Source organism: Parambassis ranga, chromosome 7 (genome assembly GCF_900634625.1).
Source record: "Parambassis ranga chromosome 7, fParRan2.1, whole genome shotgun sequence".
Classification (NCBI taxonomy): Eukaryota; Metazoa; Chordata; class Actinopteri; family Ambassidae; genus Parambassis; species Parambassis ranga.
This window is the reverse complement of record NC_041028.1, coordinates 21,347,198-21,374,875: the sequence shown is the minus strand read 5'-3', so window position 1 is coordinate 21,374,875 and position 27,678 is coordinate 21,347,198. Positions and strand designations below refer to the sequence as shown.

General features: G+C 44.8%; 1 protein-coding gene across 1 annotated transcript in view; it reads right to left on the bottom strand.

Annotated features, from left to right (window-relative positions):
• Nucleotides 1–27,678, bottom strand: part of plxna2 (plexin A2) — a 106,743-nt gene that overhangs the window by 50,826 nt on the left and 28,239 nt on the right. The window contains 6 exon segments of the mRNA XM_028409518.1: nucleotides 287–487; nucleotides 968–1,082; nucleotides 3,078–3,174; nucleotides 5,105–5,258; nucleotides 7,548–7,671; nucleotides 16,620–16,720. Of these exon segments, the coding sequence (XP_028265319.1) occupies nucleotides 287–487; nucleotides 968–1,082; nucleotides 3,078–3,174; nucleotides 5,105–5,258; nucleotides 7,548–7,671; nucleotides 16,620–16,720 (792 nt within the window).

Below are 27,678 nucleotides of genomic sequence, written 5' to 3'. Positions count from 1 at the left end.
AGGCATGACTCATATGTTTTAGGTAGAAAAGGTGTTTTAGATTTTATTTCCAGTGAGTAAAAAGTAAAAGAACTGTCTGTGAAAATGGATCAAATCAGCCTTGGGCATATTGTGAAGCAAATTCTGTACATGTCAAGGGACAATATGTTTGACGAACAATTCCAAAACAGTGGAGACACAGTTTTTCTAGAGGTGCGAGTCGACACAGAGGAGATTTGTAGTGTGTACATAGGGGGGTACGTTTCAATCATCTATTGAATGACATTTTTTATGTATAGACACCTACCGAGCTGTTCTGGCACTGCACACTGGAGCTGTTAAAGCGGAGGGCGGTCACTCGGTGGCTGACCCCCTGAATGTGGAGGACACACTCATAGCCACGCTGGCCAGACTGTGGCTGTGGCAGGTTCTTGGCCTTCAGGGTTATTGGCTTCACCTCCCCCGCTGGGATCAGAATCTCCCCGGAGCGCACCAGCTGGGGACAGTCCTGGAAGACAAGAACAGAACAACAAAAAATTTGAAGCACAAAAGAGCAGCAACTAACAGACGTCTTTATCCTTTGGTGTTGATAACTGGGTATCTATCTGTGAAAACAAACAAGCCCTACAAGCAAATATTCAAATAGTAGTGTGAGACACAAACAGGCTACATACACAGAGGCTCGTTTCAAGCCGTTCCACCTCACATGATTGACGTGGTCAGAATGATCTTTGTGTCATTGTTAAGACACGCTAAGCTCAATAACTGCTGGATAATAGACTGTTAATTGCTGCTGCAGAGAACAAGAGCTCTGATAGAGAAGCGCCATTTCAGAAATAGAAGAGCTCAGATGGCTGTCTTTTTGAAGACATGCCCCGAGGCTGACACAGAGCTGGAACACAGAGCAAGATGCAGACAGAAGGAAACTGAGAAAGAGGAAAAGATAAGTTAGCATGTGTGTGTTTGTGTGTGTGTGTGTTCCACCGACCTCAGAAGCGTTGACTCGTCCCTCCTGGAAGGAACAGCTGGAGGGGTCATGGGTACACAAGTTGCGGTACTTGCACCAGTGGCAGCGGAAGGCACTGTTCACACATGACAGACACCTGCATGGATACACAAACACACACACATGTGTGCACACTGAGTGAGAGAGTCAGGATTTAGGGGGGGGCAGTGCAGTCAAGGAGGGGCAGTGAGTTTGCCAAAGTGCGGGAAGTGCCACAGAGGAAATGAGTTCTGATCCCAAGTGGGCACCTGCTGTTGTTGTGCCCTTGTGGTTGGCACGGTACCTAATAGCTGCCGGGCCAAGTTCTCCCTGCATATATTTTCTACTGCCATATATTAATACTGTGTGTCATGTGTGAACAGGAGGCTGAATATTAGCCCCTCATAACCACAATCAGATGGAGAGAGAGAGAGAGAGAGAGAGGGTGAGACAGAGTGGCGAAACGTTGAGTAATGAGGACAAATAAGACATTGGCGCAGCTTGATCCTGCAATTACCATTAGCCCTGCATTGTTGGAGTGTTGCTGTAATTACTGGCTGTTAGGTGCATGTTTGCATGTGAGCTTTTTGGCATGAACAATATGCAAGTATGTGTGTTTGTATCAATATATAGCTGTGTACTGAACTGCTGATGCAGTACTCAGACCCATAGTCAGTACCATAAGGTAAAAATACCACACTGCAGAAGTCAAAGCAAGCAGCACCCTCCCACAGTGTTGCTATCATGTCCTTGTGGACCTCCTTGAGGTGCCACAAAGGCTAATGTCATCCACTTTCCCAGTGCTGACTTATCGTTTTTAATTGTCGGAAAGAAACATACCACAAAAGTCATCGACTAACCTTCTGTGCATGTGAGGAGGGCTGTAACTCATCTTCTACTTTGGGACCATACTTACAATCACCTCTCATAAATACGTTTTATCACATTGTGCTGGTGACATAGATGAATGGATGCAGAGATGAGTAAATACAAGACTGAACAAGAAAATTGTCAGACAAGTCTACAGGATGAGATACTCCCGGCTCGTTTCCATAGCAGGGACCACACTCACTTTTAATTGGTTGTGATGGCAGTTACTACACTGTGTATTCATGAACAGTTGTTGAGAGGGTGCATTTAGTCTCTATCGGCCCCCCTTCTATCTTTATCTCTCTCATATAAGGTTGAGTTATGCACACTTGCTTATTGTGAAATATTCATCGGTGCAAAAAGCATGGGAGGTATCTCTGGCAAGTCTACCAATACAGATGAATAGGGCTGATTCACCTCCAGGCAAATACAGTGTACAGTATGTGTAAGAGAGGGAGGGAGTGTTGGCATCACAGCATGCATGGAAGAGTGCGTGCCCTTTTCAAGTGTGTGCTCCTCTTTCCCTGCGTGTTGGTGAGGCTGTGCGATCAAGTATGTTTGTCGTCGCCGATTAACTGAGCTGATGTGAGAGTTGGTAATTGCTTTCTGTGCTACTCAGAGTTCTCAGACAGCAGACAGCCATATGAGGCCAGAGGAGAAGAGAGAGAGAGAGGGGGAGAGAGGCAGGAGAGAATGGCTAAAACATGTTTTAATATCAAAGGGCAGAGCAGTGATTCCTGCACCTCTGCTGTGACACCCTTACTCAGCTGCTCTCTCCTCTCAGTCATACTCCCTTTGGATCTCACACAAACAGAATCTGCCACACTGGAATGAAGCGAGCAATTGCAAAGGCAGCGCCGGCACTGAGATCTCCAATCCAGGGATTCAGTTCAACATCACTCAATCAGGGACAGACATGGCATGAAAATGGGCATGAAATCCCTACTGAAGACCTGTTAGGCAGAGCGCAGGAGTGTTTTGTAGTGCTGCGTGTTTGAGGAGAAGGCTTCATTAGGGCTGCATCGCAGAAACCTCCTGTTATGGGATGCAGGGAGCAGCTAGCGATCAGCTTACATTAGTTTTTACAAGAGGGGTATTTTTAGGGGACCTGCGCAGGCGGGTAAGGTTAAAACTGCAGCTAATTCCAAAAACATCGATCCAGTGGTTTTGGCTAGAAGGATTTACTGGTATTGTTTTTTGTTAAATGAAAAGAGAATGAAAAGACCCAGAGATTGATACTTACAGTTGGTGAACGCTGCAGTTGTAGAACTTGACCTCTGTGCTGATGAGCATCTGACCAGTCTCCTTAGAATTGAGCCTCAGCTCAACGCCGGACCAATCTGAAAAAGCAGAGGGAAACGATCGAGAGTTATACAGTAACCCTTGATATTTACAGAACACAGCATTATTTTCAATGGTGTAAGAACCACATCTAATTAAATATGATAGTTTTCTCAGTATGTTGGAAGCCTGCTGTGATGACACGGATGCACACACGATGCATCCCTCATGTGGTTTTGCATATAGTTGCAAGCTGAAGAAGCTTGTGATGTGTGTGTGTGTGTGTGTGTGAAATGAAATGTGCAAACTTCAATATCACACAGAAGCATTTAATCAGATGGAAATTTGTCTACCTGCAATTTACTGAACACACTCCTGGCTTTGCTCCATAAAAACAACCTCTTATCTCTCCCCATGAGAATGCAGACTCCATAAATATATGCATGTGCATGTGTGTGTACTGTATATGTGTATGTGCAGAGCAGCCTGAATTTCAGATGACATTCAGTGTGTAGGAGGGAGGATTGGCTGACCCTCGGTGCTCTGTTCTCTCCACGGCACCTGTTGGGAATCAGGGCTGATTTCACACAAGTCTGCATAGCAGGCTCATAACAGACTACTGCACATTCGTCTCACAGGATCTGACAAAGTGTTGCAGAGGTCCTGTCCATGCAAAAGCCTCCTGTAGGACCTTTTTGCTCAGTGGAAAAGAGTGCCAGCTATTTTTCTTTAATGAGTCCAGTATCCTCAAAGATTTATCCTGACCTCTCCTTCTGCCTCAGACGCAGAATTTCATTTGAATTTGTCCACTATTCTTTATTTCCACCTCTCATGCCATTTGCTCATCTTTCCTCCTCTCTCAGTGGCCATTTCCACTGCACGATCAATGCCGATGTGCAACAGATAGCAAGAATGGCTAATGGGACAGGAGATGGAGGAGGAGGAGGAGGAGGAGGAGAGTATGGAGGTCAGGAGGTGTTGCCCTCAGGGGAATAGAAGTCAAAATGGCGGTATGTGCAGCTGGGTGGATAGCTTGATGGATAGAGGGAGGGCTTACAGGAAGGATTGGCTGACATTTACCTGGGGGAGAACATTCATATTAGTGCCTGATGCACCACTCCCCATGGGAGCTCAAGGCAAACAGGGCTGTCATTTACTCACAGGGAGGAGGATTACCAAACCCCCAAAACACACAGTCATTTCCACATGCTGCCTGTGATATATTATTCAGGGTGCTTAGTTTTGTCACCCTGCAGCCATCTTGGCTCGCAAACAAGAGGCATTTATTGTCACATAACAGATGTTAATATTCATAATAATATATATGTTTGCAAATAAATGCATGCCAGAGCTGCTGAGATATGTTTGTGTCATATATTTACAATGCTGGAGGAATGCCTGAAAGGTCATGAGATTTCTATGAATAGCATAATGAAGCTGATTAGCATGTCTTTAGTCTTGGACCTAAAAGCTGTCTTTGTGTCTCTAACATGGCTCAGTGTTACATATTTTTATATTCTGTGAGTTTAGGTAAAAATGGTGAATTGGATCTTTAAACATCTGCTGAAATATAACCCTTTATTTTAAATAGATTTCATTATTACATGTTACATATTTATCAGTATCCTCTCACAGCAGACCAGCTGTCTGTGCTACGCAAGGCAGTAATCCGCCACATCCACTTCTCCGTCGTCCCCTCTAATCACCCCCTGACTGAATGAACTTGCATGTTATACCATCCCCTATTAGCCAAATCTGAGGATAGTAATTCAGTGTTCTGCAGCACGACCCCAGGCCAGAGGTGCACATTCTGATCCTCCATTAGATCTAATGTGGCTCAGTCCTGAGTGTAGCACACTTTACAACACGACAATTGATCCTGAATCAGCAGGTGCCAGTTACATACACGGCACCTGTTTAGGATGAAGATGCGACGCACGGTCTCTGTGTCAGATTAGAATATATTAGCGATAGACACACAAAACCTACCTTGGTCAGTGGGGATGAGGGGGACATCCTTGGCAGCAGGAGACACACAGAGTATCTGGTTGCCGTTGACCTGCCCCTCCACTTCTGTCAAGTTACCAAAGGAGCAGGTGATGCCTGCAGAAAGGTCTGGAACGTCGCTCACCTTCACCAGCAGCTGCACATGGGGTGTGGTACACAAGAAGGTTTTGTGTTATATAACATGATTTTTCATCCTGATGCAACAAGCCGATGTGTTAGCAAAGAAAAAGATTCTACTGCCAACACTAACACCCAGAAACAATTGCATCTTTGGTAATAAGACAGTCTGAGGTGGAATTGTGAGAGAAAAAAAACATAGTGGCTTGAAAGTAGCAGTACAATAAGCTCCAAAAAGAAATAAAAGAACACACTGCTGCTGGCAGGGCTCTCCATCCACTCAGCCAAAAATTGGTTCTGTGCCTTAAAAACCAGCATAATAAGGAGAATAAGACTGTGTTTATATATTAGATTTCCATTTGCCTGTAGGAGGCATCACTCCACAGGTAGAGGCAGTTCTTGTGGTCAATATATTTAACTGCAAGAAGTAAATAGGAAGGCAATAGACACGGGCATTTGTTCTCCCTTCCACAAGAATTTACAACACGGACACAAAAAAACACTCGAAAAAAAAACTACACACACACAAAGACACATAGAATTTGCAGTATAGTACATGCAATACACGCGGCACATGCAGATACACATAGATGCGTTTGAAGTCATTCTCTGGAGAGCAGTGACACTCGGGCTGGAGCATTCAGCTGCTCTGCCTATAAATAAATGCATTCTGTACAGGGTGTGTGATCTGGCTCTCCAGCCAAAAGAGGCAGTCTGGATAATTATCACCATGGCATTTCACAGCCTTGTTCCATTAGCTGTTATTTTTGGGCCACATCGTTTGAAGTTTCTCTTTGTTTTATCTGCCTCTCACTAAACACCGCGGGGCTACTGGGACAAGCGAGGCAGCTGAGCAGCTTAACTGTAGGTCTTTCAAGAGATGCTGACTGTCTCAGTAGCTGACTACACTGCCTCCCTCGTTAGCTGGCTTACTCTGGTACCCATTAAGAGGATGGATGATTTCTTTTTTTCTCCTGTTGAGGACCTCTCGTCTTCCCCCTGTTTTACTTTCACCATGTTTGTGTTGCTTCGCTCTGAGGTGTCAGAGAGATCCTTGATTACAGCAATCACAGCAATCAATGTCTTTTGTTCAATGTAGAATTCCCTGAGTAACCTCTCACATTAATTAGCTCTCATCGTTCTCAGACACACACACACACACACACACACACACACAGACAAACACTCAAATTTTGCTCATGCAAAGAGACAGCAACTAAGCTCGTGTCGGAGTGTGTAAGCTTTTGCTCTTTTTGTTCTCCTGCCTTCCATGATGCTTGTAGTGGTGGGTGTTTCTGCAGCTTGGCAGCAGTCGAACTAATTGGTGGCAGGGTGTTTTTTATTTTTTTTTGCAAGTAAAGGTGATATGATTGTTTTCGCTGTCACGGTGCCCACATGAGGAGGCTGTGCTGTCATGGAGATAGCTGTCTGCCTCTGTGGAACTTGTGAATGGTTTTGGTGAGATGACCCTGCTGCTTGTATGGCTGCCACATGGAAAGGAAAACACAATTGCTAACATGTCATAAATTGCTGTTTGCAAAGTGGACAACAGGGCAATGTCTGCTGAATCTGAGGGGTGAGATATCATGCGGTGAAGCGTAATGTGTCTACGGAGAGAATATTTTTAACCAAAATACATGGAAAAGCTGGATTTTGTCTATAGTTGTACTCTGAAATTAGAAAGCCTGGGGAGGGATGTAGGCATGTCGTTTGGTTTACTTGAATCAAAGCATAAGGAAATTATTTAAAAATTCAGCTGTTTGGGTATCACAACACAGACTAAGTGAAATATCCTTATGCATCTCATACAGAAGCATGTCAATCTGGATGTGTTGGAGAAAATGTGGACCAAACTGCCAATCTAACAGTGTGGGTACATAAAGTCTGTGCCAATGTGTGTGGTTGTACAGCATTCACCAGATCTTGGACAGGCAGAGCCTTTCACTGCTGATCTCTGCCTGTTTTCACTCAGTCCATGTGGAAATACTCCACTGTGCTCAGCTGCACTCGGACAACTTTAACACCTACACGCCCACCCACACAAACATGTCTTGGCACACATATTGACTGCTCTGTAACAAGTGAGCATATGCATGCTGATACGCCCACACGGAGCTCTTGCGAACCTTCCCATCTAATGTTTATGCATCAGGCACAATCAAGACGTGGGATCGCTTAAAATGCTCTGCCTCTGCTACTGTTACGTGGGTAGGAAATATGTAGATGGGAGCAAATTTTTCATTGTTTGCAAGCGGTGGCTGAGATTGCAGGTATTTTGTGTACTGTGTGTTGGTGTGTAAAAACTTACAGGTACGCTGGGCTCTGACACTGCAATGCTGTCTGGGTACACTGTGGCCTTCACACACTGGTTGAGAGAAGCAGCGAAGCGGTACGGCTCATCCGCACGCTCACACCGATTCCTCTGGGAGCATCTGCACAGCGAGGAAGGAAACAGTTAGTGACATTTGTTTTTGTTATATTTGTTTTTGATAAAACCTGTGATTGCAAAGCATGGAGTAAAAATTAACATCTCAATTATAGCAGGAAGCAAAACTTTAGTTACATCATGGATGGATCAATTATAGCTGTAGGTATAATAGAAAAAAGTAGAACTAAAAATGATGACATGAATACTGTTGCAAGACGTGCTGCAATAAAAACACTATGTGACAATTTGGATTAGGGGTAAGAAAGAGACAGATTTGGACAGAAATTAAAACTCTTTCCAAAGACAGGAGGAGGGAACGGTGAGGATTAAATGTCAGAAACAATAACAGTAAACATCACCTATGAAATGGAATATTAAACCATCTCGGAGCAGGGCTAAAATAAATATCCAGCAGCAGTGCTTTAGGGAGGAAATAACACTGTCAGTCTCTCCACAATGCTAATAGCTCATTTTTGTGATGGGAAAGTTTGAATCTGGTATTTTACGAAATGCTGCCCAGGCACATCTAACTGATAAAAGAGCATTTCAATATGTTTTGATCCCACAGCCCAGACTCAGGACATCTGAACTGATGCGTTTGTCTGTATTACTCATGTAGGTTTGTTTATTTTTTGTGCTATAAGCTGCTACTGTGACATGTTCTGCAAAACAGGTACTGAAACATACACTGAAATGGAAACGTTGGAGAGGTTAAAGATAAGAGTAAACACACAAACACCCTCAACATGTATAGCATGCACTACAGGTCAACAGTCACACAACATAATGTAACACTGAGGCTGTGTGTGGCTCAGCCCACCTAATAAAACCTAAGCTAACCAAAAGCAGCCACGAGGCATCACAACAACTCTACATAACAATACATGTCTTAAACTGATGCTAGCTAGCTCGTTTGTCTTTGTTGGAGATGCTGAAAAAGAGAGAAGTGGCCGAGTGCAGACAGATGCCACATAGTGCTTGTTATATACGTGAGGGCTCATCTTTGAAAACATCAGAATTATTATAAAGATGTGGTTTTTTTTTTACAACCCTTTGGTTTGACCATTTATCAGCTGTGGCTTTTAAAGTGTTAACAACTTGTAGGCGATTGTGGCCTTTAGAAATCTATACATCCCCAGTAAACCTCAGAAACACGTGCTGATACAGCAGCACCACCAGCAGCTAATTTAATACACTCGACTGACAAACTATGGAGCCACAGAACAAAGCACTACACACCCTGATTATATCCTTCAATCACTGTAAACTTTAGAGATGTAACTAGTGCAAATTACATGGCGCTTACTCATAAGAGATCTTAATGGTCAGACAGTGTATCAAGTACCACACAACGACACCACCACATCCCTCATTAAAACTCCTCCGCCTCCTACTTCTTATTAAAACTCTGCGTTCCCTCCATCCTATTACACCAAAGGCTCCGTCCTCATCCAGCCCGGCGCAGTCTTTGTGTCTGGCTGACTGGCTGACTGGTCACAGCGCCTCTAATTGGACACTGATGGGTCAGACGCTGTCCGTGGTGCTGATGTGCCACTCCAAGGTCTGCCTATTCTTCCCTGGCTGCTCGCAGTGTGTGTGTGTGTGTGTGGCTGTGTGTGTGTGGCAGTGTGTGTGTGTGTGTGTGTGGCAGTGTGTGTGTGTGTGTGTGTGGCAGTGTGTGTGCGTGTGTGTGTGTGTGTGGCAGTGTGTGTGTGTGTGTGTGAAGGGCCGTATCATGCTTCTTAACCACATACTCTCACATATACTGACTCTAAGCTACATCTTCATCCACAGTCTCTGTGTGTAATTATGTTGTCAAAAGTTCAAGCCATATCCAGCAGACTCACATGAACAGGCACAAGCACAACATGAGTCGCACACACACACACAAATGTACTCACATACAAACACTCATATTCAGGGTACTCCCTAGGGATGTTAGAGAGCAGAAAAGTGTAGAATTAGTGTAGTCGTGTGGTTCTCCCACTGGGGAAGGGGGGCCACCGCAGCAGAATTTTTTTTGTCCCTCCCGGTTTACCTGATTTTTTCTTTGGTATTCCTTCTCTTTAAAAGTGATGTTCTGTATTCATCTTCATTTAACACATTTGACTCTGTTACGTTTGCCACATTTTCTCATCTCTCTCCCTCCACTGTCTGTTCATGTCTCTCCCGGCTGCCTCACTCTTTCACAAGTTGAAATTAGCACACCTTTCTTAGGCAGGGTGTTACTGTCTGCAATTTGGCGCTTCTTTTACATTCACAATAGCAGCAGAAAATGATACTTAATGTGCTTTCAGGTGTGGGCTGCAGTGACACAATGTTTTATGCATGTCTCTGAGCTATATGGCTAGAGATGCAAAAACCTGGGCAGTCATTAACTGACAAAAAGCTCCGCATTGATTTTCATCTGTGTGATTTTTTTTTATAATAAAATTCATTTCGGTGGGGTGAAGTAAGATGAGAGCGCGGCAAGGGGTTGAGGCAGCGGGGGTGGAAGGCGTGCAGGATGGCTGCTGTTGCCATGGTTTCCGGAGATGGCCATTATCTCTGTGTAGTTAGAAGCTGACCCCTTGCCTCTCTCATTAGCTGAAGTGCATGCCACTGAGTGTTGACTACAATCCTGCCTTCCTCATATCCCCCCTTTGTGACCCTCCTCCCCTTATCCTCCTGTCTAACTATGGCCTGTCACTCACTGATGCTCAGTGTTCCATCACGCAGTCCACACATGTGAGCTCAAACACACCTCCACGCATGCACAGATGAGGACTACAAATAGGTGTAGTTCATTCAGTTCATCTCCGACAATAAGCAGCTCATGCCAGCGTCCCCTGCAGCAGGAGACATGGCCATCGACCCGAGTGTTGTGCTCTGTAAGCCCTGTCCGTGGTGCTGGAGTAGCTGTTTGCACTTCCATCATTGCTTCTCTATAGCATCTACAGCTCTACTGCAGAATATAAAAGCAGCTTTGAGTGGCAGTCCCATTGTGTGCTGCCATGTGAGGTGAGTAGCTAAAATAAACAAAAAAAAACAACAACAAAGTAGAGCATATTGTTTACTCCTGTGGCAGGCTGTGTGGGCTACGCTGTTGGAGCTGGAACTCTGAGGTTCAAATAAAGCCTAGACACGGTATATGCAAGCTAATGTGCACTGTAATTTGTAGTGCAGTGTGTCTGCACAGCAGAGGTCAGACATTGGGGTCTATTTCACCACTGCCTGCATCTTATACGATTGCCCTAGACAGGAAATTACACCATCGTCTCTTATCTTCCAGGCTGTGATAGACACTTGCACATATGAGAACACACAGACGAAAACACACACAGACATTTAACAACCCCCGAAGGGACCATGACCACAGTTAAATAATGCGTACATTCAGGCATTATATACATAATAACATCCAGTCTCCTTGTACCTCACACCTTTACGTACACACACACACATCCAGGCCTTGACAGCTGAGCAGTAGAGGCAGGCGCCGGGGAGAGATTTCTGTTCTCTCCTCCCCTTACCTCACGACATCTAAGGACTTCAGTGAAAGTGTGAAGCCCTGTCTGATTGCAGCTCTCGCTGTGAGCACCGTGTTTAAAAACAGGAGGAGAGAACAGAGGGGGGGAGCCATTTAAAAAAAAAATTCCATCCCCACACAAGAGACAGCCACAAAACGGGCACACAGAAGAGGAAAACAAAACAGTGGCACAGATATGAGGAGGGAAGAGCAGAGGATGTAGAGAGAAGGCGAACTAGATGTATATTGAATATTTGATGTGCTTAACAAAGCTTTACTAGTTTTAAGTGGCGAGCCATTATGTTAGAGAATCAGTGGCGTGATTTGATTTGGTTGGTTGGGTGGAACTCCAGTCTGGGGGACTCTGCTGTTTCTTCAGAAACATGTGCTAATGTAAACATGTATGAAGGCTGACTGCACTGGGACTCTTTCCTCGCAACATGAAAACTGGAATCATTAGGTGTGCAGTGATGTGCCAGGCTGTGCTGCACCGCACACACAGCCTCCTTCCTTTCAGTGTTTTATTCTATGTTTCTTACTGCTGCATCCCTGAAGTATGAGACACCACAAGAGATACAAAGGGAAGCTTTGGCTGACATGTGAGAGGGCAGTTTGAAACCTTAGGTCTATGTCCAGGGGCAAACCACCTACTGTCTGACTAACTGATGACAACATGTGTACATTATCTTAAAGACTTTAAACCACTGTACTGTAAAATCAACAGTATTTATGTAAATCAAATTCAAACCAGAGTGCCAGCCTGTTAAAAATATTACATGATGGGGGGAGAGAGGAACAAACAGACCATGGCTCAGTGCATCATGCTATAGAGTACTTGTGTGGGCTGAGCAGAGCAGAGAGAAAAAAAAATAGAGAAGCAAAGCGAAGCCAGTGCAGGGATGGAAAAAAGAAAACATGTGAGCAAGCAAGAGAACAGATCCGATTTAGGATCATTAACTGTATTATATGTTGCCTGCCTACGCATATTGTACATACTGGTGCAGTATTTCAGCAGGTAGGTGAGTCCTACAGTACCTGCTCTGTGTGCTTATATTGATAGACCTGCATGTTTGTGATCGATATCTCATTAGGAACAATTGGGAGGATGGATGCAGCTCCCCTCCGACTGCTAACTGAGGCTGTAGCTGATGAGGTGGCCATTAGACACACAGCTCCACATCCACAATGGACTCAAGCAGCCATTTTCATTGCGAGGCTAATTGCTGTTGCTATTTGTAAATTAGAGGAGATTTTACGGTCGCTGTTTGACATCCTTTTTAGAACAGGGATGGACACGCCTCATAAACCAGCAAGCTAAAGAGGCAAGGAAGAGGTTTAAACATAGAACTCACTGTCTGATTTTAAATTGTGCAGCGATAAGCGACAAAAAATATTACTTTCAGGTTCCAATATAAACGAAGTCCAAGGGCCAGCTGATAATTTTGTGGCCTAAGATTGTAGACACTGATGTTCCTGGTGGTGCAGAAGAGGTAGCAGTCTGATGGAACAGAATCAGGTAAAAAGGGCGAGTTCATATCCACATTCCTGGATGGCAGCCATCACTTGTGGGATGGAGCGGTTGTATTGGTGGAAAAGCACTCCTCATACAGTACCACCATGTTATTGATGAATCAGTACAAACATGAGACTAACCCAGAGTGTATAGTGTCACGTGCTCCGACTTGAATGCTAACCCATTGATTTGACAACATTTAAGCTTGCAGCACTGCTATGTGAAGTGCACAGCTCTGCCAATCAGTCAGCTGAGTGGGATGTTATTGAAACAATACCATATGATAGATACATAGATACTTTATTGATAGATACTTTATTGATCCCCGAGGGGAAATTCATCATCACAATCCATCACAATACAGCATCACAGCGTAGTAGTGATCCTGAGGTATTCTGCTCATGGCAGCCGTCAAATGTTGAATCATTCTCTGCTAATGCCCACTACACTAACAGCTCTAAGCTGCCATCCTCACAACAAACAATTGCAAATATTACATAACAACAACCAATTACCATTCACTAAACTCTAAAGCTTCTGTTAAGCAGTATTACTAAGAGAAACTGAGTGACCTTGACACTGGATCACTCTTGGACAGACTACTAATCCTGGCAAATCTCAACCAAACCGCCGGTCCTCTCCTGGAATGCTGAAGTGAGTTGAGTGGATGGAGAGAGGACAGAGTGATGTGGGGCATTTTGAGATGGAAAAGCCTCTTTTGGATATGATTAGAGAGCTAATCTAACAGCGTCGAGATGCAGGCTAAAGGAGCGGGAGAGAGGGATAGAGAGAAAGCGGGAAAAGCATCACCATAACTCCATGTTTTTGGATTGTGGTCAGACGAAGGCTGAACTACCCATTCACAGGACTGCGACTGAAGTGCGCTCGAGATGATGAGCTCCCTTTGAGCTGCAATCAAAATGCTGCTCGGTTTTGTGGGCAGAAGAGTGTGCAGCATCAAACACTCTCTCATTCTTTCCCCCTCATTCTTATCCTCTCTCTTTTTCCCCCTTCTCATTCTTCATGCATTCAGTGGATGCCTAGCAGCTGCTGGTAATTAAAGGACTTTACAGTCTCACACCACACTGAATCAGAGGAAGAAGAAAGAAGGCAGAAAGACATGGAAGACAAGAGTTGCCCTCCTGGTCAGCTCACTGCCTCAATATGCACTGTTCTCTCCTCCTCGTCAATGCAAAGCAAACTAATGTCCCTGCATGTTCCTAATTAGCCACCTTAGAATGCTGCACTTCAATGAGCAGGCACGCACAAACATAAAGAAAAGAGTAGTGGGTTTGGAAGAGAAGAAAAGAGGATGGATATTGCGGCTGGCAGCTGCAGAAAGAAGGAGGAGGGTGATCAAAGCGAGGGGTGTTTATGTGTGGCAAGCCAGCCATCTCTGGAGTGTGGAAGAGCTGATCCAGAGGGGAGAGCGTCTAAATGGGAGACAGCGCGGTGCTGAGCTGCGCTGAGCTGAGAGGAGATGAGATGAGTGGCAGAGTTTAGATGCTAGCTTTGCTGTGAGGGAGAGAGGGAGGCGCAAACACGGGAAAAGGGGGACGGATAATTTTATAAAATCAACAATGGCTTAGGGATGGATGATGGAGAACTGTGGAAATTGAGGGAAAAAGGGGGCTGAAGGAAGCGGTAGTGATCACAGCTGCGGATGGCACAACGGGCTGGCAAGAAATGTAATTTTGGCTTCGTGGGATGATGAGGGGAGCTCTTCACCGTGAGGGTGCAGCTGCTTTTTTCCAGCAGATATTTCCTCCCATCCTGGCTTATACTGAAGTAAACCTCTGTCACAAACCCCATCAGGTTAAAAAAATATCATCTACTGTCACTACTTTTTAAAGGAAATATAGGTGATGCATTATTTCTTATGTTTCCATTAAAGCCAGCCCAAATTCCTAAACTAAGTGTGTGCTTCCATGACTTAGTAAAAGAGGACTTGACATGAATACATTATTAACTGAGCTGTTCTCCTCTTACATCAGTTGCAGCCTCCAGTAAAAGAGGAAATGGAGAGAATGAGAGACATCAATCTGTTGCAGTAATTGTCGAACAAAGCTTTTATTTCAGTGTTAAGTGAGAATGGCTGCGACTCATACGTTGCAGTCAAAACATCACTCTGTGGGAGGTTTTACCACCATTCACACCTTGAATCATTCGGGTCATTAATGGGCCCATGTGATGGTTCAGGTGGGTACCATCAACAGATGGCCTTAAATAAACACCTCGCACATCCCCCCGTTAGAGTAGAGGAAGCCCGCCAGGTCAATACTTTCAAGACAGTTTCATTGTTTTTAAAGCTACCATTCTTTGATTGGAGGATGTAATTGGTGTGGCAGCAAGCTTGTCACAAATGCTTTGTCTATGGCAGAAGATGCTGAATCCGGCACTGCTTTGTCAAGGCGTATTAGAAAAATCTCTTCTTCAGAGTTTAAAGGCAAATGTAGCAACCTTTCTTTAACAAGTATTTCTGCTATTTTTCTGGCATTTCCACTGTTTATATGGGCAAGTTAAAAGTGCACATCAAGACAGTCACTTCAAATCAGAACTGATATGGATATTTTCAAATATTTGTGGCGTATGGAGGCCCACAAGTGCAGCAGAGAAAAGAGCTAACTATTCTCCCAGTGTCTCCCTCTATGGTGTCTCAGCTGGAGCTGACAGGGGTCCTGCCACATTCTGTGCAGGGTCAGGGGAGAGAAAGGGGGATTAGGACCACAGACAGGTGGCACAAGAGTTCACAGTGTTGAGAGAACAGATGGCTGAGCGAGCGTAAGTCAGGGTGCTGACCTTTTCTCCCCACAGTACAGTACAGTGGTCCACACAAGTGTTTGTGCATGTACACAAAAATCGACCCGGCATGCACCAGCACATGCATACACACGTAGACTTGGGAGGGCATCAACACACACACACACACACACACACACAACAGCTGTTTCCTCATCACAGCTGCTTTTATCATAATGGCTCTAAATGCCATTCACCTCTTAGTATCGACACCTCGTACATGCTGTGGATTCTAATTCCTACCAACCTGAATTATTCCATTCCCTACCACACCTACACAAAAGCATATGATTAACAGCCTGGCACAGAGGCTTATGTTGTGGTAAATGATCCCTGTGTGAAGGCACGCAGACTGCAGAGAACACTGAGCTTCAGTCTGCCCCTCCCGTGCCTTTGCAAGCACATGCTGAATTACCTTGTCGCTAGGCAATTATTTGTCCTGTCCCAGCTTTGGAGTGATGTAAATTACTTTAAGTGCACTTTGCAGAGGCCGCCATCACGATAATGATGATTGCAGCAGCGCTTTGACACACAAATATTCAACCATACCTTTAGAGAGACGGTCTGCATTTAGGAGAGGCCATAAGTGGATGAATTCAAGACACAGCAGCTAAGAAAAGGCTCAGACTGATGACACAATGTGTGTGCTTAGGACACAAAGAGGGAGACAGAGACAGAGCACTGTTGTGTTGTCTTCATCTTCTGTTCTAAGTACACAGTCCAGGACATATTATCTAAATACAGATGGATGACTCATATCCATATATAATAAATAAACATGTTTATGTCTGTTATTCCCTTCCTGTCTGGTTTTCTGGATACAAGTTGTGCTGCAGTAATTATTATCTCCAGCAGGTGTCACTCATGACTTCTATGCTTATTCCCTAAACTTTCTCATAACATAACTGGATGCATTCCTATAAATCACAGACAGACAAAATGTTCTGCACATATAAGGTTATGTCATAAACAGGCAACATATGCTGTCATAGACTGGTACAGCGTTTTACCGCTGAGGCAAAGCTAAACATTTGTAGCTTTTATTTCATCTGGGACTGGAGAAACCAACCTGCTTATCTGTGTGAACTATTATGAGAGAATCTTTAATCGTTTTTGACTGAGGGATACTCACATGTTATGCAGAACACACCAGCCACAGTGTGGGTCTCCAGAGCTCAGGCACTCTCCACAGGTCCCGTACTGCTCACATGACTCAATGGGAACTTGGGTAACCTGCAAGCACATAATATAAGATAATTATTAGACAAACATCAAAGAATGCATACACAAAAAAGTCCTGATGATTATGTGTGTGAGCCCATTCAGATATACACCACAAACAGTCACAGACAAAACATCATTCATTCACTGGGGAAATATCATGGACCCTTTAAAAATTAAGATAATATTACAGCTGGTCTGATCCACAGAGGGATGCACACCGTGCTCATGTGTGTTGATGTGTGAGATGTCAACTGCACAGGCAACTGTTGCCTTCATCTTAAGCCATGGAAGAAACAGCTGTGAGCAGCTGGGATCAGTTGGCCAGTGAAAGCTGTTTCTGTGCCATCAATGGGCTTTTGTCTGCAGCAGGGCACCTGTCCACCAAGGTACAGCCTGCACAGACACACCTACACATGGAGGAGAAGTGACAGACAGTTTTCTCAGGAGAACGTTCCAAGTCAAGCTGTATTACAAGAATGTGTCAGAAGCTAGAGGCTGGTCAAGAGTGGAACTACTCTGACAAACAGAGAGACAACTTCATATAACTTTGATATATAACTGTGAATGACAGTGGAGGCTAAAATGAGTAAAACCAGCCAACATCGATAGATTTGAATGAGCACTTTCAACGCCAAGCAAACACTACGCCCCTCTAATCTAACCCTGGGTCACTGGACCACAAACACTACGGAAAGAACGCCTATTGTTGTTGCTACTGTACTGTATGTACTTATGGCTGACATACTCAAACACAGGGTGGAGAATTTACACAGCCTTCAAACACCTAAGCTAGCCAAACACTGAGAGTGTGAGTCAGCCGAGTTGCTGTGTGAGCCACAGGCTGGGCCTATTTTCAGCTGCTGCATAACATGCACTCGCCCCTGGGTATTTGTCTATACAGTGATCAGTCACAGCATTAAAACCAACCGCCTGATGCTGTGACGTAGTGTACATGGTCTGCAGCAATATTTAGATTGGTGGTGTGTGCCACATGAATGCCAGGGCTCAAAGTTCTCCTGCTGAAAAGTGCTCTGCTCACCTTCTTCCCTATACCTCATTCTGCTCTCACTTCTTTCACCTCAGGTAACTGTAATGCACACGAAGTTTATCAGACCATGTAACCTTCCATGGTGTAGCTGTGGAGCTGTCCGACTGGTCTGCGGCTACGCTAGTTTCGATGCTCTGGCACTGTGTGTTCTGACACCTCAAATTGTTACACGTTCCTGCTTTAATGCTCATGTCAGGAAGTGTCCACTCAGTGGCAAATATATCTCACCTATAAATAGATGCTTAAGTAACAAGATAATCAATATTGTTCACTTTGCCGGTCAGTGATTTTTATCATGTGGCTGATCTGTGTGAGAAAGCGTGCGACTCTGTCGTCTGCCTGTCTCTCATTCACATGTCTGTTTGTTCATCACAGTGGTCTGTAGATCCAGAGGTCAGTGTTCATGTGTGTGTGTGTCTGTCTCGGGGGGTCCCATGGGGCTTCCTTATTCACACCTGCATGGTACTGTGTCAGCTGAGTAAATGTAAACACACACACTGAAACATAAAGCAGCAAACACACCACAACAGAGACAACAGAAAATCATGAGCTGGAAAAAAAGATGAATTTTCCGTTCTTTATGTCTTTCAATTTCCTGACAATCACCTCGTTGGATAATGACAGCAGGCTCTGACAGTTCAGCTTCCAACCTCAGGCTCAGATCAATGCCTAATAAGTGGCTCCTCTGCCAAATGTGGGGGAGTGAATGAAGGGTGCAAATAACACCTTTAAAGTGTTTTTCTGACCCGTGCATATCACCCACAATTGGGTGATAGTAATTGTTGTTAGCGCCACGGGCTGGAATTAAGTGTCAGCTAGGAAGAAATAACAGCTGGGTGTCCATCAGAGTCTTTTCATTATTTATATGATGTATCAAATTTAAAAACAGCTGACAGAGGATTTCTGAAAAGTTCCAGTCTGCAGACCTGTCAGCTGCAGTGCAAACTGAGAGCTATATGTGCTGTAGTCTGTTTTTTTTTCTGTGTTGTGTCTTTGGCTTCGTAAAAGCTCAATAAGCACCCACCTGTCTGCCCGGTCCTAAACCCTGCGGCAACAGAAAGACGGGCCCAGAGGACAAAGAAAGCCATTGACAGTCTGTGTGGCAGTTCCACCATGGACACTCCTGTTAGATTAACCCCTGTCACCTCAACAAACTCCAGTCGTGTGTGTGGTGCCTAGCTTCAGGACAAACAGGTGGCATGCTGTAATGAGCTGCAGACGGGGTCACATCAGCAGCAGAAGCTGTAACTGATGACAAACAAGCCCACCAGGAACCAGACTTGGCTGACGGAACAGCAACGTAGACAGTGTCAGTGTCTCAAAAGCTTCTTAACCAAAACAAAAGTCTTCAGATCCCAAAACATGCATGCGGCCGCTGAAACTTATAGTCTAAGTTTCACAGATGCCCTGCACCATGAAAGGGTTACAGTGTGGAGACAGCTGTCAGTAGAGGGGGAGGAGGTGAGTCAGTGTAGTGTGGGGGATATATGGACATATGGACAGACAGACATACAGACAGAATACTGTCAGCCAATGCAGTGCAGACTGAAAAACAAAAAGGTAACATGGCAAGGGAGAGTGAGGCAAGCTGAAAAGCACAGACCAAGCCAGAGAGTGTGCGTATGTGTGCTGTGTGTTTTGTGTGTCTATGTCTCTATGTGAGCGCATTGATGTTTAGACCAGCGTGGGCCAGGAGTGGAGGTGAGGGGGGGCGGGGTGAGGGGTAGTAGTGGAAGGGGAGGGAGGGGGGCTCACAGCAGCTGTTGCCCAGCACACGCTACAGTCACTCAACACAGCAGGGCTGCACAATGAAGCCTCTTCTCCCACAGTGTGTGTGTGTGTGTGTGTGTGTGTGCACATGCACTGGGCCCTAACGGATGTGCAGATTGTTGTTCCTGCGTTTTCGAGGAGGACAAAGAAGCTCTGCATGTGATCTGAAAGTGTCTCCAACTTTCTCTGTTTCCAAAAGAACACATTGACCCCACAGCTGACCTGAGGTAGACGGAGGGGTTGTCAGCGCTCGGCTTAAAATGAATGCTAATAAAATTCCAGCTTAGGATGACCTTAGCGGGGGGTTATACAACCAGAGAGGCTACAGTGGAGTCGCATACTGCAGCAACCTGGGTGACTGACTGACAGTCGAGGGCTAAAACAGCTTCCTCTCTTTCATAGTCTCATACTGAATAGGCTTCAGTTTTCATTATGAGAGCCAAGCCTTCACTAGTGCAGGGGGATTCTTTCCTTTACTGAAATGTATATGTGGGGATTTGTGCAGCAGTATTAAATCGCAAACAACAGCAGAGGTCCATGTGATAAGTTACTGTTATTTTAACTTGGTGCCATATAAGGGCAACCAGCACTGAGCAGCATTAGAAGCACTGAGCTTTTTTTTATCACAAAGAAATGAAAACAATAATGCAGCGGTACAGTCATAGAGGAATTCTAGAAGTGCTGCTTTCAATGAAAAACATCCCACTGTGCATAATTTGCATTGTCGTTTCTGGCACCTGTAGGAAACAGTCCCCATTTTTAATTTCATCTTGACCGAGGAAAAGTGCGGCAGAGGATAGAGGCGTTTGACTGTGGCGCCCAGGAGAGGCTGACAATGTATGTGCATTAGAGAGCAGCGGGAACGCTTTCATCAGTTCCATCAGTTTCTCTGTGGCAGAAAATGAAGGGTGGCTCCATTTCAGCTTCTCTCTGTCCTGCTGCCCTGAGACCAGCCATGCTCACTGCACCTCTGTGATGAGGTGGTGGGCAGCGACAAAGTTAGAAGAAGAAGAAGAAAAAAAAAAGAAAGAACAGACAAAAAATGAGTAAAGGAGGACAGAGCAGAGTGGAAACGGCCCATTGCCCTGTGTTCTGATGGGACCTACAGTCTCTGTGTTGCCAGATGTGCCTCAGCAGGCTGAGCGAGAGAGAGAGAGAGCACACAGAAAGAAAAAAATCCCACCGTCACCAGTAATAGAGAGGAAGCTATTTTGCAAGCTGTTGCCAAGGCAACAGCCCTGACTCTGACCTCAGGAACACCCCCACATCTACCACCAACCATCAACGCTCCTTCCAAGCTTCAAAACCTTGAGCTGTGCACGGTAAACAGCTGGCACCTCTGGGACTTCCTGCCACCTACACCTCCTTTAAACATGTATACACACACATGCACACACACAATGGCGGCTCCCCTACACCCTATCCATTTTTAATGAGAGTTAGCCAGGCTACCACGTCACTGGAATGAGGTACATCGATCATGAACACAATACCCATTCCAACAGAGAGAAAGAGGGAAAGCATGGGAGGGGTGTATCTGACTGTGTGTGTGTGAGCGGGCCTAATGACAAAAGGCACAAAAGCAGAGCAAATACTTGCTGCTGAATGAATGAAAACCAATGAAATCTGCAGACCCATGAGTCCCTTACTCCCACAGTGACCGTGCATCCAGTGTTTCTTGCAATCAGGCTACCTACACAAGGACGTCTGAGTCTTTTTCCCTGACAGGCCACCCTTTAATCTGCTCTGGTAATCCCACTGAGGCTCTTCCTCTTGACAGCAGCTATACCTCCCTCATTTATTTCTAACTCTCCTCTTCCTCCTCCTCCTCCTGGTCCTCTTTTCCTCAACTCACAAAATCCGTCCACTGTACTCTCTAAGACCCAAACAAATCTGCTCTGTGGTGTTGTGGCAGAGTCATCTCCTCCAGCTAGTTGACATCCACCCAGAGGGAATGACATTTTCTCACAAAAACCAAAAACAACTCTTTGTTTTTTTGGTAAGTAAGGGTTATCCACCCAGACAGAAAGCCCTTACGGACCATCTTTCCGCTCCGACTTTGACTTGTTAGAAGTTTTACGGGTGGAAATTAGAATAAATTACTTTTCTAGGTGTTTTTGCAGTCTGGGACTGAGGTCAGTCAGCGGTTCAACCCAATCATCAATATCCATCCTAAGCCTGGCTGGCCTGAGAAGAGAGGTGAGGGGTTCTGTTGAAGTGTTGTGGCTAGTCCAAGGATAATCAGGCCTTGAGACTTGCAGCAATTACACCCAGCTTGATTAAGGACAGTGCAGGGGCGTGCTCGTGGCTGTTAGGGCTGTGCTGATCCTTTAGAGTGTACAAAAGATACTCACATTCCAAGAGTGAATGTGTAATTAATGACAGCTATGTGTGCACTTAATGGCAGCATAGAAAAATATCCTACTCATCATGCGTTAAAAAAAAAAAAACATTTTCCCTGGAGATGTGCTGCAGCTCTGCAGAAAGAAACTGCTCTTAGAATGCTGTTTTTTTGTTGTTGCTCTTGTTACAGATGTCAGAGGGCTCCCTGACAAGTCATTTGAGAGAAACAAGTTTTGTGTAGAAATACACAATATTGATTTTCCTCTACTGTATACCATTTATTAAAGAACTGTCTCCAGCACTAATGCACAAAAGGAAACATGGAGGTAAGAGGAATTCAATGGGAGACACAGTACCATTGTGTATTACGTCCTATTCCGAAGGTCAGAATCTTTTATACTGGGTGGTTTTCAAAATAACTGATCTTGAAATAGAGGAGATAGCATTCAGAGTACATATTACTCATTGATTTTAAGAGGCTACAAACATGAGAGAGCGGGAGAAAGGGAGAAGAAACGCAAAATGAAATGATACAGCCCGCCTCATCTACAAGCAGCCATACTCCAAATATGATTAGGTGTGAAATTGGGAGCTTTTAACCTTTATTTTCACAGCCAGGACTCTTAGTGCATTTTTTTCCCTTATTTATCACTGTCTATTCAGACAAAACACTCACTCGCACACACATACACACGTTCTGTTTATTGGATTTGGCCTGAGCTCCTAGATTTGGGTCAATTGGAAACATCAAAACACTGCAGCACATAAGGTCGGGTTTACAGACAGAACCGAAGAGTGAAAAAGCTGATGGACATCCACAATGAAGATACACACACAGAGTTCACCAGAAAAAAGCAGTTTGATATCGAGTAGCACGTCACCCCCACCTCCAGCCCATAATAGGGTCCCCCTTCCCCTCCTGTACCCCTCTGCTGTCCTAGGCAGGCCTGGTCCCTGGCAGCTCATCAGAAGTAACAGACTGGTAGGAGACAAACTGCCAGGCAGGAGAAAAAAACAGGGGAGGGAACAGGTCAAGCATGCGCCTTCTGACCGCAGATTGAACTCTGAAACCAAGTGGCCATAAAGCTGACCCAGGGACAATAACAATGTGTGTGAAACGGTCATCGTAAACTACTATCCTGACATCTCTTATAATGAATAAAAAATGTTGCGATGGTTGGGGAGGAAGACGAAGGCATCTTTTCCTGAGAATTTAAAGAATATAATCAACAGATTTTGAAAAAAATTACATTACATCTGCAGCAGCATAAAAAACTGGAAAAATAAAGGACAGTGACACCAGGCAGAGTGTGAAGGCAACAGAAAACAGCAGCCACCATCCCCTCTAAACAAATACAGGAAGATTTAATTACTACATAATTTGAACTATGAGAAGAAAACCAGACAAATACAAACCCCTTTTCCACACACACCTGCAGACTTGTCCAAACACGGCATTGAATTTCAGCGTGTGACCCTGGACTGATGGCCGACTGTGTAGATTAAAACACTGAAATGGGGCAGTGGGCAGTAATGAAGGTGGAGGAAGAAGATAGGTCTGTCTCCTAATCTCTGTTTATGTGTGTTTGTGAGTGTGTGTTTACAGACCAGAGGGAGGAGTCGCAGGGGGCCGAGAGGCAGCGGAGGGAGAGTGAGTGTAGACATAATGGAGTGAGGGAATCGACCAGAGAGGAGGATGAAAAATCCAACCATCAATACAGCCAGGAGTGTTTATTATGTATGGCTTCAATCCTCTTTTTGGGCAAGGAGAGGAGAATAGGTCAGACCAAAAAAACGTGTGTGTGTGCTGATTGGATTTTGGCTATGTATATTTTATATCAGTGTTGCCATTGGCTTTAAAGACCCCACAACAAATTCAATAAGAAAACTCATGGAGAAAAGGCCACTTCTCGTTGTAATTCTCTTTTTTTTGCTGAATGGAAAGCTGTGCCAGGCAATAACCTTAGAAAAACACTTTACAAGGCGTTCATTTACTTACGCATGACTTAACAGCCTCACTTAAAAGCCCAATGTCAAGCATTGCTAATGATACCTCCAGAGCCTTTGCTCCTTTCCAGATACCACATGCACCCCTTTAAACAAAGTATAGATTCTGAGCTGGATAAAGATGATATGATCTGAGAGTACCCGGCTCCTTTCCCGACCCTTTCTCGCCTTTCTTTTCCACCTATCTCCCCATCTCTACCCCTACTCTTTTTGCCCCCCCCCCCCTCTGCGCTCCTGTGTTCGCTCGCCTTCGCGGTTCCCAGTCGAGGTGGCCTCTTTGCTCAGTAATTCAGTCAGGAGGCTAAAAGGAGGAAATTACATCCATGCTGCCTGACCACTTTGAACTCTCAGTCCCCCCCTGCGCTGCCATACTTGCTCACTGGCAACTCGTTTAAAGGCCCACACTGACATTTAAGAGATGGAAACAGGGAGCTGTGGAAGTGCCTAAAAGTGTTTCGAATGTCTCCGTGTCAGTGTGTGTGAGTGCACTCATGCCAAGACAAATGTAAAAAAAAAATGGCATCCTTGTTTAGCATGCTTATTTTTGTAACCTGAATGCCTCTTTATGCATCCTAAAACAATGCACGTCTGTCACTTCCCCTCTGTATATTACATGGGCTCAAGTGCGTCTGCAATATTTTGCAAATAAAGCCTGTGAATTAGTGGTTATTGTTTGTTTAATGACAGCATGTAATTCCTGCCTATAAATGGCAACATTACTCCACTTAGCCACCATCAGACATCATGAGAAACTGTGCGCTAATGATATACAGGGTCTGAAAAAGCAGCCACTTCAATGCTTAAAATGATTTGAATTAGTGGATTGGAAATCTTTAGTTAGTTCTGGTAAAAAAAAGTCGTGTCAAGTGTACTTAACCTGCAGGAAAAATTATGTATACAGTGAGTGAGCCTGAGTGATACTTGTGGCCCAAATGATCAACCTGACTGTCTACATCTAATGTGTGCCCTGTCTCTGAGCCCCTGTTACACAGCTTGTTTCTAAAGGACTGTTCCGCCCTGTCATACTGCGGGAAGTGTCAGAATGGAGGTAGTTGAAGATAATTCCAAATCTCACCAGACATTTTGACAACATGCACTGGAATAGGACATTAGGCCAGGTTTTTGCATGTGTAAAGAGCAAAGGCGTCATAATGAGGAAGTCTTATTAGCAGCATTTAGTGTAGTCTCCGAGAAAATAGATCTAATATGTTGTCCCTACGCACTGGAAATATTCAGTTTGGTTTGGGCCAATGGTGGAACCTCAGTAAAGTGAGCCAGGGAAGGATTCATTAATGAACTTTAGGCCTACAAACAGGCTCAACTGGACAATACGCACACATCAGGAGCTGACACTCTGCTCTGTCAGGTGATACCCAGAGGAGGATTGCAACACATGTATGGAGCTCAGGTCAGTCAATACCTATGATAGTGAAAGTCTGTCAACAAAGCCGCTGTCCTCATTATTCTGTTTATGTCTTTGCTTTTTTATACCTGGACTCAATTCAGCCTTTTTTGGCTGATTTCCCCGTCTGTCAACCTGTCTTAACCTATTTTTACCAACCTGCCTAGACCGCCTGTCTACAGTAGGTGACATTCTTTATGTTTGTTGCTTTCCTGTCCCTCTTTGTCTTTTCGATCCATCTCTGGCCTGTCTGTCTCGGTCTTGCTGTCTGACTGTCTCTCAGCGGGATCCCCAGACTGTCAATGCAGCCAGTAATGAGGTGTATGCTTCAGTCAGCATGTGAGGAGTTAATAAGGAAGCAGCAGAGGCCATCACACATCAACAGGCATGTGTGTGTGTGTGTGTGCGGATGGGGAGGGTGTAAAGGCTAGGGAGCCTCCCTGGCACACTTACAGCTGTCTGTCGACCAACGGGGGTATTGATTTGGAGGGGGAAAGCAGACAGAAATGAATTCTGATCCACAGAGGGACTCCAGAGTGCATGTCTGAGTGTTAGGTTTTTTTTGTGTTCTCTCTAGTGTGTGTTTGTGTGTGTGACAGCATGTATGCGTGCATGTGTGTGAGCATGTTGGTTCTCTTTGTCTCAGCATCTCTCCCGGTGTACATGATGTACATACAAATGAAGGGTTTGGTTACACCCTGCAGCTTTCAGGGCTGTTGCATGTGTGGTGTGTGTGTTAGGTGAAGGTTTGAGGAATGAGGCAGAAAGTCAGATAGAGTCATTGATAACAAGGCACAGGTGGTAAAGGGCCATTCATCTAATCCAAAAATGTGTGTGTGCACCACAGACAGTGTGTTATGCACATTTGCAAAGATGCATACATGCACGTATGTGTGCTGTGCATAAGTAATGCACAACATAGTGCTCAGCTGGACTTCGGTACGGATATGTTAATGAGAGTCTCTGAAAGACCTCTTCAGACCCCACAACAGACCCAATGATTGAATCCAATTTGTTCTTTAGAAAGAATATAGAAACAAAGGTTACAGATGGATGCATGCTTCTGCAGTGGAGAGAAAATGATTCGATTGGAGTATAAAGACACTCTGTGGGGTGAAAAAGCAGTGAGTGATCTTCACTGGTTGTCTAAAAGTGCCTGGGTCTTTGTTTGGCAGAAGAGGAAAAAAAATCAACATAATGAGCCCAAACTGCCTTTGTGTCTCACTCTCTTCTCTCCACCCTCTGTCTCTTTCTGCCTCTCATCCCACGATTCTCAGACAGCTGCGACTGTGGAGCCAAATTAACTGCTCCCCAGTTGCTTTTGGAAAGTGTGAAATAAATAAACGTTTTGCTTCTGAGGTGTATATACTGTTTTTTGTTTTTATGCATATGAAGCCTGTGCTTCAATAACGATATTTGTCCACCACAAACCTTCTTTGTACTTTAAATCCACCAAAAAAAGCCCACTCCATCAGTCACTCTGTGGTCCTATCTGTTACCACCATGTGATCCCTTTGGCTCCAAATATCCGATTTACAAGTCAGCAAGAAGGGTAATATTTCAACAGGCTGTCGGGAGGCACACTGCTTAAATCACTGGTCTTATCTAGCCTGTGCTCTCTCTAATATTTTTCCTCAAATATTGCATTAGAGATATGTTATCCATCCCTGCACATTCATCTTCCTCCTTTGGCCGCATGTGTGTCTGCATATGTACGAGCAGACATAGATAAATGTTTGCCTGTGAGAGTGTGCGTCCGTGTGTGTTCTTGCACATCTTAGGACGTCTGTGAGTGTTTTTTCACTCGTGTTTGTCACAGACCCACATTAACTCTGAATAAAATCTCCTCAATGTTGCCGACAATGTGTGGAGCAAACATCTGTATCTGTTATTATTCATCAAGCACATTTTTTTTTGCTCAGTACAAATCCAACATACATTATTATGATTGTTTTAACATAAAGATGCACACACACAAATGCAGACCCACACTTAGACGCACTGTACAATACTACATCCATCACCAGTGCTCAGCCTGACAGTTTTGTCAAAGTGAGCCGCAGGGGATAGCAGAATGGCATTGTGGGATTGAGTCTTCCCATCGGACGCTGCTCTGACAGGAGAGAAGAAAGGGGAAGAGGAGAGGAGAAAAGGCGGGACAGCAGCGGGGAAAATCGGGGTATGTGTTGCACAATCCCAGCAAAAGCAGAGGAAGGGAGAGGAAAGGGCTGAGCTGCTGTGGGTAGCCCATCAAAACCTGAAGCTTTCCTGCTGTAGCCTGCTTACTGAGACTGGCCTTGTGAAGGACAGACAAAGAACATATTGCAGCACTGGCAGCATGGCCACATCGCACAGTAACACACACACACACACACAAAGACCTCCCGAGTTTCTGCC